The sequence below is a fragment of the Cyprinus carpio genome, chromosome A7 (assembly GCF_018340385.1).
Source record: "Cyprinus carpio isolate SPL01 chromosome A7, ASM1834038v1, whole genome shotgun sequence".
In the NCBI taxonomy this organism is placed as follows: Eukaryota; Metazoa; Chordata; class Actinopteri; order Cypriniformes; family Cyprinidae; genus Cyprinus; species Cyprinus carpio.
The window spans coordinates 24,083,333-24,097,245 of NC_056578.1; the positions used below are offsets into that span (position 1 = coordinate 24,083,333).

The window sequence follows — 13,913 nt, forward strand, 5'->3', positions numbered from 1 at the left end:
AAAGCATATCACCACAAAACTTCCCCAGTTATTAGTTAATGACTTACATCAAGAGTCCTTTTGTATGCTTATTGGTCTTACAGCCCTCCCTCAAATGTGAAACAAAGTTCTTGTCACCATTGTGTGTGTGTGTGTGTGTGTGTGTGTGTGTGTGTGTGTGTGTGTGTGTGTGTGTGTGTGTGTGTGTGTGTGTGTGTGTGTGTGTGTGTGTGCGTGGTACAGTAAGTGTAATTATAACAATATTATGAACTGATTATTTTGTAGACATCTGTTGAAAAATTAAACAACATGAAACAATTGGGTGAGTGTAAGGGAATTAAAATAAATTGGTAAGTAAGTCAGAGTTGTGTTAATATATTTAGTTTTGTTTAGAGAAAAAAATAAATAAATATGAGAAGTTCCATTTTTTCCACTTGAGCCTGTGCCCCTTAAAATGTATGTGCACATCCCTGAAGGGCAGTATATGCTTACATAATTTTTCACCTGCTGTGAGCGTTCTGAAGAAATTCATAGGCCTCTGGGGTAAAACTTAAAGAAATTTAACAACCCTGGCACAGGCGGATATATAGCTGCAATAGGATGATCCATTTTGGTCTTCCAGGTCCGTTGTTTATGCTCAAGCAGAGTTAACACAATTTAGCATGTGTTCTGCTGTGCTGTTACATTTAGTTTATTAATCCCACTACTTCACCACAGAATGCAGGGAAATTATGTTGGCATGTTACATTTCAGACTGTCTGCTTTGTACTTTTGGAGTTTTATGTGTAATCTTTTGGAGAATTTCCTGTAGTTGACTCAGAGCTCTGTGCAGCTCACTCTCATTTGCTTACATTCATGAATCATGGTATATCCATCATTTATCTAACTATTTTATTTAACACATTTATTTAATACATATTTAATATGTAGTTAATTATGTTACCTGTCATATGATATTAAAATGTAAGCATCAGATTGGGAGTGCTGTTTCTCTTGTTGGAATCATGGGAAGACTATTGGATCATGCACAAACATTTAGATTTGGAATGCTGATGTTGGATCTTGTGCCCTGATAAATGAATAGGGTGGGTCTGATCCGCTATCAACTGTCTCACTGATGATTGACATATTATCCTTGATTCTGAATTATCACTCCCATTCTGAGACCTAAAGTGTTCTGAATATTCTTTTCACTGTAGAAAAAAAATCTCCCAAAGTTTCAATGACACCTTGAGCATTGAGGCTTTGGTGAGATGGTTTTAACCCTGGTGCTTCTCTTTGACTTGCTTTGGTTTCTGTTGCCCTTCTGAATAGCTCCCCAAAGGCCTGTGACACAGTCTTGTCTCATACACTTCCATGACTCACACAGAATCTGTCACACGCTGCTCACTCACCTCGCTTGTTTTTTCGTTGGCCAGCTAATTAGCGGTTGCCAGTGTCATTTTTGTGATGTTGCAGCTAGTTATATGAGCCCAGTTGCATAGTCACAAAAGTGATCATTGGAAACTGTATCTCCTCTTCCAGGCCCTTGATTTTTCCTTGCCTCCCCACCTGTATCTCAGACTCACCAGACGTCCCTGTTTCTTGCACTCACCCACCCTTTTTCTCTGCCCCTCTGTTTTGCCAAAAACACACGCTGCTGCCCTAATGCCCAATGCATGACAGTCCCCTCTGCATTCTTTCAGATCTGCCCTATCTCAAAGAAAACTGCAAAAGAGCAAATATTTAAAGCACTTTTATTACACATTTATTGTGGAGGAAACATCAGACTTCATTTTATATTTATTTCAAGGTCCAAATTCAACTTTTTTTTTATCAAAACCATTTATTTCCCTCATGCTATTTTTAAATGAATATTACAATGAAGGAATGTTTCAAATTTGTGTTGCTAAAAGAAAAATAAAACTTTAGGCATCCTTCTCATGGTAATTTTTCCACAGAATTAAAAGTCTGTAGAGGATATGTGAGTAATGAGATTTTTTTTTTCTTAGTAGTTTATTATTTATTTTTATTTTAATTGAGCATGCCACTTACATCAGTGTGGCTAAGATAACCATTCATATACTTTGCGAAACAATATGAGTTAACACAGTAGGTTTCCATGGCAACAGCACATATGTGCCTTATACTTTTGGAAGGTCTTATGGTTTTGAAGGCATTATAATTGTGCAAGGTTAATGTGTTTTAAATCATGACACCTAACCACATATCATTTACTTAATGACTTCTGTCCCAATGTGGAGGATTTAACAACCTCTCCAATTGTTTTAATTGTTGGACATTGACCTTTTGGTTTATTATGATTTTGATAGACACAGGTTAGAAAGTCCTCTGGTTTGACATTAGCATGTTTGAAAATTAAGCAATGTCATATGTTTATATGTGCTCATATTTATAAGACTTTCTAAAATGGTAATTAAATATGTCCGTTATCTACTTATTTGCACTTCGAGTATTAATGACCTCTTTTTTCTGTCATTACAGAAAGGTTAACAAGTGCTACCGGGGCAGATCTTGTCCAATAATTGTTCATTGCAGGCAAGTACAATAATAATATAAAAAATGCATTTATAAGCTAGTTGCATCAGTCTAAAATACTATGACACTATACTAATACTAATACAAATGTGTGTGTGTGTGTGTGTATATGTGTGTGTGTGTGTGTATATATATATATATATATATATATATATATATATATATATATATATTATATATGTATGTATATGTATGTAAAAATAAAATCAATATTCAGTCCAATGGTCTAAATTATCAGTGGTCTTAATTATTTCTCATGTTCTGGTAAAAAAGATCCACTGGTAAAATAATTTATTTAGTATTATGTGGAATGTGTGTGGTTTTTGTTCTGTGTGTGTATGTGGGGTTTTGGAGTGTGTGTGTATTATAAAAGTGTGAAAATGTTATTTAACACTCAGGGGTTAATGACTAACATGTTGTGCATTGTGGGGAAGACAGGCTTCACAGCTGTCATGCATATTTGAATAATTCAGAATGATATCAGGGGATAGGGAAGAGTTTCCCTAAATAGTTCTCATTTCCCAAACCCCCCACATGTTATCCTGTTTAACTTCAGTGTCTGCTGTTTTGGGTTAAGCTGAGTGTGTGTGTGTGTGTGTGTGTGTGTGTGTGTGTGTGCTTAAACTTGAGCAACCTCAGAAAGTGGCATACACACACATTCATTCAGTAATACACTCATAATATTCAGCTGCATGTCTTGAAAAGTAACCTTGATTTCAAATCAGAATGCAGTTTACCATCCACCTGCATCTGAGTTTGGTTGGTTCTCGCAATTTAGTAGATTGTGTAGAAGGTAAAACGAGTTTAAAATGCTCTTGCAAGTCACTTCAAATCCCACTGTGTTCAGATGCTTTGTTTTTGCTCTTAAAAGAGCTGTGTTGTTATTTAGTTTTTTTTTTTTTGCAAATACAGTTTAGTTCTCCAAAGAACAGAAAAACAAGTCAGCAGACGTCTTTGACAGAATTATTGTGAATGCTGAAGGATGATGCAACAGCAAACAATGCAGCTGAAACACAACAGAGAAATGAACGCTTTGTTTTTGTTTCAGCAGGCATATTTGAATGTTCATTCAGACAGGTCTGGTCTTTTCTCAGAAATGATAACGAGTTTCTGTCTTCATTTGCAGCGATGGCGCTGGAAGGAGTGGAACTTACATCCTGATTGACATGGTTCTAAATAAAATGGCCAAAGGTAAGAGCACACGGCACAGATGAGGAGGTGCTGTCATAACACAAGGAAGGTCTCGTCGTGCATTAGGGGATGATTGAGGTCTTTAATGAATAAAAGTGCATGAAAACGTGAAGGACAGAGAAAGCGTGTATGTGATTTTTGTGGCTCGTGTCATAATACATTTCTCCTTGTGTGTTTGCATTTGTAAGCAAATGCAAGGGTTTCAGTTTGACTTTTTCACATGCAAATATTAAACGTTCAGTGCTGCATAGAGTTTAACTAGTCATGTGTGTCCAGCCATGGAGACAGAAGGTACCTTCATAACCTGTCCAATCATTTCTCCAGCACCGGCACCATTCTTCCTGACCCCATCTGGTGAGGTCACCCATGCATTTGCCTCCCCCCATCCTTCTCTATTCTGGTCACCAGTCCATCCCTACTCCTGACCCGACCATGGTCTGTAGCGTTTTCCATAATGAGGAATCAAAGGCCAGATGCAAAGGAGAGTGTCTCCGCATTTGTGCCTCTTTCCCATGCTGTCAGGGGCCTGGAGCCTCGGTGGCCCCCTCCATCTCCCTTTTGTCTGCCCTCTGGGAAGGAGGAGGGGCTCCCAGGTTGCCCACTTTTCAGTGCTCACTTGTGTGATCAAAGCCCCAGAAAGTCCTAAGCAACAGAAATCTCCCTCTTTCATTCCCCTTTTCTCTCTCCTGTTCTTCATGTCTTCCTCCTCTCTCTCTCCTTCTCTCTTGCTCCCTTTTTTCTCAAACACCCTGTCGTATTTTTCTTTCGCTTTTCTTCATCTCCAGGAATGAATTGTAAATTAGTGAAGAATGCTGTTTTAATTCCAAAGCCTTTTCCTTGTTAGATGGCCCCCTCCTTTGCTTGCTCTCTGTCTTTCCCCCTAAACTTCGGAATCTTTCACTTCTTAAGACATGAAAGTGTTGGAGCACTTTTGAGGCTGGAGCCCCAGCTGCACTCGCTCCCTTTCAGAAAGCATCTATAAGGATCCCCCCCCCGCTTTTTTTTTTTTCTTAAGGATTCCCGCTTTTTTCTTTCCTTCACCCTCAAACTCTCTCTCTCTCTCTCTCTCTCGTTATCAATCTGTGCAGAAGGGAGGGGTAGACTTTCTTTTCTTTTTGAAGAATGAATGAATGAATGAATGAGAAATAAGGCCTTGTTAGACCTCTACTGCTCTCCGCTCATTTATGTGGAGAAATAACAATGGACATGGAGAAAAAGTCATTCAAGTTAAAGGGAAAGGAGAGATTTCTGCTAATCAGCCTTTTCACTCTTACTGCCATGTGAAAAATGTCATATTCACTTTACAGTTTTGGTTCAGTCAGTGATGCAGATGTAAATTTGTATTGACAAAAACAACAGCTCTACATGAGTGCAGTCTTATGTAAACTGTGTGCAGGTTCAGTATCTGTGTTTTCACGAGCTTTACTGGTATTAACCACTGTCTCAGAATCTCTTATTTTAGGTAATTATTCATGTTAGAATTCAATTTATCTGCAGGTCTTGGCTAAACCTGCTGAAGTATATAAGACTTGTAAAAAGAGGTGACCTGCAAAATCTAAATGAATGGCTTTATTCAAGTCAAAAAATATGATTTAATATAACTGAATCAATCTGACTAGGTTGTTACACCAAGAACATTTATTTTAAGAGTCAGATTGGGTAGAAAAAACTCAAGCACCTCTAATGTTCTGTGCTTTTTTAGGCATGTACAATTACTGTTCTTTTTTTATAGATGAGATTTTTATCACTGGTATTATTGTATTTATTTTTTAAAAAATGACTTAATTTCTTCTAGAATTAGCCATGAAGTTATTTACTAAAACAAGGCTAGCTAAAAACAAGGTAGAGACACTGTCTAAAAGCTTTGTCCAACATTGTAAAGGGAATGTAATTCCACAGAAAAAGCGGGTGCTGGAGAGAGTGCAAGATGATCTATGATTATGGAGTACTTTGAACTCATGTTATGTGGCTCTGTTGCAGGTGCTAAGGAGATTGATATCGCTGCTACCCTGGAGCACCTGAGGGACCAGAGATCTGGCATGGTACAGACCAAGGTAAGACACCATGTAAAACTCTGCATAAAGAACAGTGTGGAAGTCCGAGGTGATGGGCAGGTATTTAGGGTCTCTGTTATATATATATATATATTTAAAAAAAAAAAAAATTGTTTTAAATTTAGAAATTAAACATTTGTTCTGTGAGTGTAGGCTTTTTTTCTGTAGCACTGCTGTTATTGCTTTGAAATTTTCTCTCATGAATATGTTTGTTCAAGGCAGATTTATCGCTTATTTGGTGCATTTCTAGCATTTTAACAATAATTCAATATTAATGCCAATATTATTATTCAATTTAATACAGTGATAAGTTCATCATCAGAAGGGAAAGTTCAGTCAGCTCCCATTTAAGCGACTGAGTATAAGTGCAATTACACCTGCACACATCGTCCCGAGACCTCCTGTACAATACGACCCTAACCACACTGCTACAATTAACATTGATTTGTAATCGAAAACCACATAGTCAATAAAGCAGCAAAAGGCAGGCTCAGAAAATTAACTTGTAATTGATCTCTTCTTCCATGACAAATACGTCCTGTTGATGCCGCAAGCAACAATGTTTTGAACATCAGCCAGAAGGGCCTAGAGAGTCTCCATCGTAGTACTGACTGATACAAGATAATTTTTTTTTTTTTTTTTTTTTTATAAACTATGCTAAAGAAACATATATTTAGCATTCTACTGTTTGGAGATAAAAAGATGAGCAAATGTCAGTCCCCTCCTCAGAGCCACACTGAATTACATTAGCTGCTGTTAATAAAAGATAAAGACCTGACTACCTGGTTAGCCCCTGTAAACTGAGATATTAAGCCTCCATGGATTAGGTTGAAAAGCTGCCAATCTATATTTAGAGAATACTGAAAATAGTGAAGATATAAGAGGTATAATATAAGTAGTAATTCGGTAGAATATTAGCTTCCTCTCTGTTAGGTTATTTTTATTCATTTTCTCATATATTCAGGTTAGTGAATACATTTTGTTGGAGCAATCAACCTACTTTACAGAATAATCAGCTATTAATTTTTTGGTGTGCAACGAATTCCTAATATTTGAATGAAAGCCAGAGTTGTTTCCTCAGCCAATAGTAAATTGAATGGTTTCTAATGTAACTGCAAGTTAACAACTGTCAGAATGTAAAATATGGTTTTTTTTTTTAAATCATGATGGAAAAAATGACTGCTGTTATTTCCTGAGCAAGTCCTCATCTTCCTCATCAGTTCCTAGTGATATTGTTGTTGTTATTTTGTTGTTGTTTTTTTATGCTGTGTTTTATTTGATTGATTAATCAATAATATGTTTTTTTGTTTCTGTTTTGTTTCCACTTATTTATGAGCAAAATATTATTAGTATTACTAATATAATTATAATCAAGTCATTTAAATTAATTAAAAATCCTTGTACATCTTGGGACTTCATTAGAAAGAAAAAATAATATATTTATTTAAGTATTTACCTTAACCTAACAGGTTGCTCTCAAGCTCTGTTGTTTGTTAATTCAGTACAGTTTTTGTGATTTTACTGTTCTGGTCTGCTTATTTAGTATTTCAGCTCTGTGTTGCTCCAAAAAGCAACATATGTCCCAAGGATGTCCCCTCGCCCTGCACGTTTAGAACACTCTTAAAGCAGGTGCTCGTGTGTGAAATTGGTCTGCCTCCTAAAATCCGTTCTACCCTCTCCATTCCTGGCCCAGAATAGAAATGTTTTGTGCATTAGCAGCTCCATGAGCTTTTGTTTACCTTGGAAGAGAAGCTCATAAACAGCTTGCCTGATAAGATAAATATCCACAGCAATACTTCATCATGTCTGGAGAACATTGAGGCATTAATGTGACACCATCTAGTGGCAAAATGGTCACATTTACACTTTTACTATGCAGTTGCCTTTTAAATCGCCTTGCATATGACAGTGAATGATAATTTTGAAAATGATCAAATCCTTCTCATGCATTTATGATCATTTGCATGCATTAGGTGGTCCATGTCTTAAGCACAAGCTTTTACCGCTAAATAGTATATTTATTCAAGCTGTTTAGTTTTTGTACTGACCTCACAAACCTTTACCTTTACTTGCTACATACCACATTATTTGAGAGACTAATTTATGTTGGTTCAAAATACAGCAAAGTGCATGTTAAGTTAATTCAAGAGGGATTTTTATGCGTTTCTTGTTTTGTGAAGCTTTGCATCTGACTCAACGCCCACTTTAGCTTGGTTTATTCCATGGCCTGCAGTGGGAGGCTTTGGTTTCAAACGTTAGTTTTGAGGGTCGCTCTTCAGACAATGATCGATCTTCACAGGGTGCCCCTCAGGGAAGAGACAGATTTTGAGTCATAGTTTGAACAGAGCACATTCTCTGCAGCTTTAAATACACACATCTACACAAAGAGTACACACACAGTTTATATGTACTTTCCAGCAACTTATTACAGTACATCTTCTTCTGACTGCTTTTTTGATGATTCTCTTTAGGTCCATTTTTCCTTTATTCCACAAGCTATATCACTGGCATGTGTTTGTGCTTAGTGTAAAATGTTGGTGTTTTTCAAGTACTTGGCTGAGTTTCTTCCACTTTCTCTCCTTCTGTCTTCAGGAACAGTTTGAGTTTGCATTGACTGCTGTAGCAGAAGAGGTGAACGCCATCCTCAAAGCTCTGCCTCAGTGAAGGAGACTTTCACAAAAACTTCCAACCTATATTCTTTTTTGTGTAACCTGGATAATTATGAAAATTGACACCATTTTAATCTCTTTCCAAATTCAGATGCATTGTATTGTATGAGACATTTCCTTGTACTAAGTGTGTAAAATTCTAAAGCATTGAAATAAATGTTTAGAACTATATTCAACTAGCCAGCTAGGCATGCAATCATAGATTGTCTTTGCTGCTCGGATTGGTGTCTACATACCCACTAGTTGTGATTTGTGTGAAGCATATGTGATCTTAGCGGTGTTGTATTACACTGTATTAGTTCACTGCAGTTATATTCTTCAACAGTGAGTTCATGTGACTACACTTAAGTTATGGATGAACAATACTAATGCGACTTTGAGAATACTACAGTATATTAGTGTTCTTCAGTTGTGATCTTGGTATCAACTTTCATTATTGTGATATATTGTTTCTAGATCAACTAATAAACAGATTGTATTACATATAGATGAACTGATTATACATACAGAATGAACAATGTGATAAAAAAAAGCTCTGGCAAAATGTAATTGTACATATTATTTTCGTGTGTGCAATTTAAAAGTAACATAATAAATCTCAAAATGCTGAAGCTTGAGTGATAATTGCATTCGTGAATCATTTTATGTATAATGGAGGAAGAAAGACTGAATGAGAGAGACTGTACCAACAGTTATCCTCACGTGAATTGTCGCTCAGTTCTCTAAAATCTGTTCTGGTGAGTTGAACAAGAACAGAAAAAAAGGACAATTTTCAGTTTTGCTCATCCTTGAATAAATTGTATAGACTAATGTCCAAATAATAAAAATGTATTATTGTTAAAAATGATTTGGAAACTTTTCACTTAGGCGCATACATAAATATTCACACCTCTTAATTTCCTGTCTGCAGTGCTATTATTGACAGCACTTTTTGAATTCCATGTGTTTTTGTTATTTTTTTGTGTTGTTTTTTGTGTGATTTTTGTATGTGTATGTGTCTTTTAATGTGTGTTTTATGTGTGTGGAGAATATGTGTGTGTGGGGGGGGTGTTATTATTATTTTGTATAACTATATGGTAACCATAATTGTGCATGTTTAATTGGTCGTCATCAGAGGGATACAGGTTTATTAGAAAAAAATTATGGATGGTAATTGCTTCCTGCAGCAACTAGAGTATTATGCGGGATTGTGATATGCTGTCGTATCCCGTTCAGGGAATTCATATTTCCTGGTATCGTTCAGCACTGCTAACACGATTAATTATTGCATTTGGCGACAGCTAGTTTAACTCAAGCTGATTTTTTAATTAACTTAGTTTCACTATCATTCTTTTTAAAATTCATCCATTTAGATTGTCCTTGATAATTTGCATTATGATTATTCTCGTCTGTTCCAAGTTGCTTAAATCAGAATGTCATTATCCATTTTCTTTTCTCTCTCACATGAAGATATCTCATTTTTACCACCACAATGTCTGAGTCAAAGAGGAGGTATTACTGTTAGTATTATTAGTCCTAAATTATTCAATTTCATTACATTCACTGACACACTAGAACTGCAAATGATGGCCTATTTGCATGTTTTTCTTGAATTTGTCAGCTTAAGACCTCAAGTGAACCAAAAACCTCCAAAAGTCCACAAAACTTCATTTGCAAGTCATGGAGGTTGATGTTAGATATCACAAGCATAAAAAAAATTCAAAGCTTGGTATCCTTAGAATTACAAAACTCACATATGATTAAATGGAAGATATAGATTCAAACTGAAAGATGTGCCTTGCGAATGATCATTAAATCGAACAAGTACCATCCAAAATGCCATTTTATGGGATATATTTAAAGCAGAGCGATTAAAACAATGTTCTAATTGGTTTAACACCCATTAAAATCAGTACATAAGCATTTTACTGTTAATTATCACAAATGACCTTGTGTGCTCCTGTACTACATAAGAGATTTAGTTCTACCTGCCACTGCATTAAATGATAGAAAGGAAACCGGTGAGAATATACAGAAAGACATAAAGCTACACAGAATGCCCACACCCCCTCGGTACAAATTGCAGTCTTGGATCACACAGAAAGGGCACCTAGATCACACCAAAAGGGCACTTTTGCGCCGGCGATTAAAGGGGGCAAATCCCCCCACCCCCCACAATATGGCAGACGTGTCGACGTGCCTGGAGTGGTTAAATATGGCATCTACTTATACATATGTATGGTTGTCATTAGTCTGATTGTTCCCAGCTGTGTCTAGTTAGTCTTGTTTACACTTGTGTATTTAAGCCCTTGTGTTTCCTGTGTTCATTGTCTGGGGTTGTTCATTATGGATGTTCCATCAGCATTCTCATTCTGTTCCTTGTTGTTTTGTATTTTTGTTGTTATTATTATTTGAGTTGATTGGTGTTACAGATATTTTGAGCATCGTCACCCCATCTCATGTGTAAGGGTTCCCACAATATTCTTATAGCACTTACTGATGTGAAGAAAATGAGATTTCCCAGCTCCGAATTTTTCACTGTGAACGGACTAAAAGTTACGATTAGAAGTCCTCAAGAGTATGACTCAATCAGAGCCCTGTAGTGAAGCTCACTTAGAAACCCAATTATCTTTCCATATTATGCCCAAGTCTCCTCTGACAATCACTGGTCCAGTATCCCAGCTCTTTAAGAGGGCCCTTTTCAATAGGAGATTCCCTTCAATAGCACTTCAAGCTCAGTTCCAATCCAGCTCATAATCATGTCTTTGCACCCGTTGCCCTCGTAAGAAATAGGCTGAGTCAATCCAAAGAAGACGACAAAGAGAATCTCATGTTAAAAAGCAGTTTGTATTTACTCCGAAATCAAAGCATATTCAAACCTACTGTGGAAAAACTTAAGCAGTGGATAATTGCATTTGATTTTAATATTTAAACAACATCCCACTAACATATAATGACATAACAGCTATATTACAGTATGTCCTACTATAGCTTTAAGATGTATTCAGAGAGCCAGTTGGGTCTGTCTGAAATGCTAGGCTGTGTGAATTTCCATTTTGCAGACTAGTATAGATACTTCCAATAAATATATCTTTAGGCATAGTGCAAAAGTTCATTGGTTTTAAATCAGAAATAATCTAAGCACTTCTTGGTTTAGCAGCAGCAGTTTTTAAAATGGGCTGCTTTTAAAAGTACCTGTTTCTGCACAGGTAGCCCGTTTTACCCCTAAAAAACAGTGGTGAACCCTGATGCTGTTCGGCTTGGGTGACTTCCAGAAGAGCCATGTGGGAAGTGATCCAGGTCTCCGTGAGACGGCTGACTGAAGCCGGGCTTGTTTTCTCCCATCTGAATGTGCAAGGCTGTAATGAGAGGGGAGCAGATTGCAGCAGTAGCGTCTCATGTCTGGCCAAGACCCCTGCTTGCTTTGATCTCCAATAAAACACAAACAAGCTTTTTAAACATGGTGCTACAAGGCAGGGACTCTCACCGTGTTCTCCAATGCAATGGACCCAATGAACAGAAAACATGAATAGGAGTTTACACACACACATACACAAGCGTTCCCATTCTCCCCATTGCCTTGATATGCTGGTATATGGATGGAGCTCTTTATAGAGCATCTTTAATGACCTCACCAACTTATAACCAGGCTCTTTTACAGACAATGTATTACAGAGTAAATAGGTTGATTTCAGAATGAATGAAATGAAAATAATAACAAACATAGCACGATTTATATATACAAAACATTATATTTACATCCAAATTAAAATGTTTTGAGTAGTTTTGACTTAGTTTTTTTTTCTTTTTTTAAAGAAATTAATACTTTTATTCAGCGAGGATGCACTAAATTGTTCAAAAGTGACAGTAAAGACATTTATAATCTTACAAAAGATTTCTGTTTCACTTAACTGCTGTTCTTTCAAACTTTTTAGTCATTAAACAATATAAGAAAATAATGTACCATGGTTTCCACACAAATATTAAGCAACATTATCAACACTGATAATCATAAGAAAAGCTTCTTGAGCACCAAATCAGTATATTACAATGATTTCTGAAGGATCATGTGACACTGAATTCAGGTTTGACATCACATGAATAAATTCCATTTGAAAATATTTTAAAAAGAGATAACAGTTATTTTAAATTATAATAATGATCAAACAAATGCAGCCTTCTGATCAAATAAATGTAGCTTTGATGAACAGAAGAGACTTTCAAATTTAAAAAAAAAAATCTTACTGATGCCAAACCTTTGAACAGTGTATCTTGTGTATTCACTATAATATTTATTTCGATATAACATGAATTCATGCACATGTATACAGTATACATTTGGCTAAGCCGGATGATTTAACACCCAAGGTGACTTCCACATGTTGAGGAAGTGAGTGTTAGATAAGGGAAATCTCCTGATCTGAATAAGAATCTCCTCTCATTACACCTCGTGCTCTCGCACGGTTGTTAACCATAGAGGAAGCACAAGGAGGGGCTGACAACATGAACGAGAAGGAAAAAAAACAGACTGACATTTCACAAGCTTTCATCCCTGTCCCATCATGCATCAGGGGACACTTCTGGCATTTTGTCTCCTCTTTTTTCCTCGTTTTCATCAGTGTCGTTGACGGAGGTCAACTCCGCGACCCCAATATTGCAAACTGTCACTCAGAGTAAGTGAGTTTATCAACACACATCTAATCGGCCAGCCTCTCCGCAGGGACTTTAACCATCTGCATACTGAGATTGGCTTTTCCCTCCCTTTCCTGCTCGGAGTCGAGGAGGCGTCGCCCCGTGCTCACATAATTATCAACGATAAAGAGTGGCGCTAACAAGAATGTCATGGTATATTAGTGTCACAGACGTATTTAGACACCTAAATGATATGGATTCTGCAGTTGGAAGTCAGAGGTCAATGATGATACGGGAGGCTTAAGAGGTTATTTAAATTCTGAAACTTAATGAAGGATCATTAATGTTAAGATCTGTGACACAGAAACTCCAAACAAGCAGTGATGCACATAATACCCTAAAGAACACAAAACAGTCTTACTCGAAAATCCTAACAAGAATTAAGTAGAATAACCAAAGACTAATGATGTCTAATTTAGGCAAATTATGTTCATGTAGCCGTTTTTTCGGTTTTTTTCGCATTTGTGTACTTTTTGTTTTTTAGTTGGTTAATAGGTACACCACTGACTTATTCTCCCCCCTACAATGCAAGTGAACTTTTTTTTGTGTGTGTGTGAGACCATGTGCTGTCACCGTGTAGGTGTATGTGCATATGTTTCTGTGTTTGTGACATTGAAACAGCAGGCTCCATGTTGTCCTTCATCTGTTTATGGTAATTATGGCTTTTATACCTTCTCAGCACAGGAGGCTAGTCGGCCCGATTCCATATGAAAGGTTCAAATGGTTTATAGAGGAACAGCTGCACCAGTAAAAAAAAAAAAAAAAATTTAAATAAAAACCTTTGTATCAAGCATCTGTGTTGTTGTTGTTG

The 13,913-nt window shown here is 36.7% G+C and overlaps 1 protein-coding gene across 2 annotated transcripts in view; it reads left to right on the forward strand.

Moving 5' to 3' along the window:
- The window catches only part of LOC109064506 (receptor-type tyrosine-protein phosphatase N2-like), a 184,171-nt gene extending 175,123 nt beyond the window's left edge, over nt 1-9,048 (forward strand). For both annotated transcript variants that reach the window (XM_042760507.1, XM_042760506.1), the window contains 4 exons: nt 2,464-2,517; nt 3,644-3,708; nt 5,689-5,762; nt 8,355-9,048. In XM_042760507.1, coding sequence (XP_042616441.1) covers nt 2,464-2,517; nt 3,644-3,708; nt 5,689-5,762; nt 8,355-8,426 — 265 coding nt within the window. In that variant the 3' untranslated portion in view covers nt 8,427-9,048. The remainder of the gene's footprint in view (nt 1-2,463; nt 2,518-3,643; nt 3,709-5,688; nt 5,763-8,354) is intronic.
- The last annotated feature ends 4,865 nt before the right edge of the window (nt 9,049-13,913 follow it).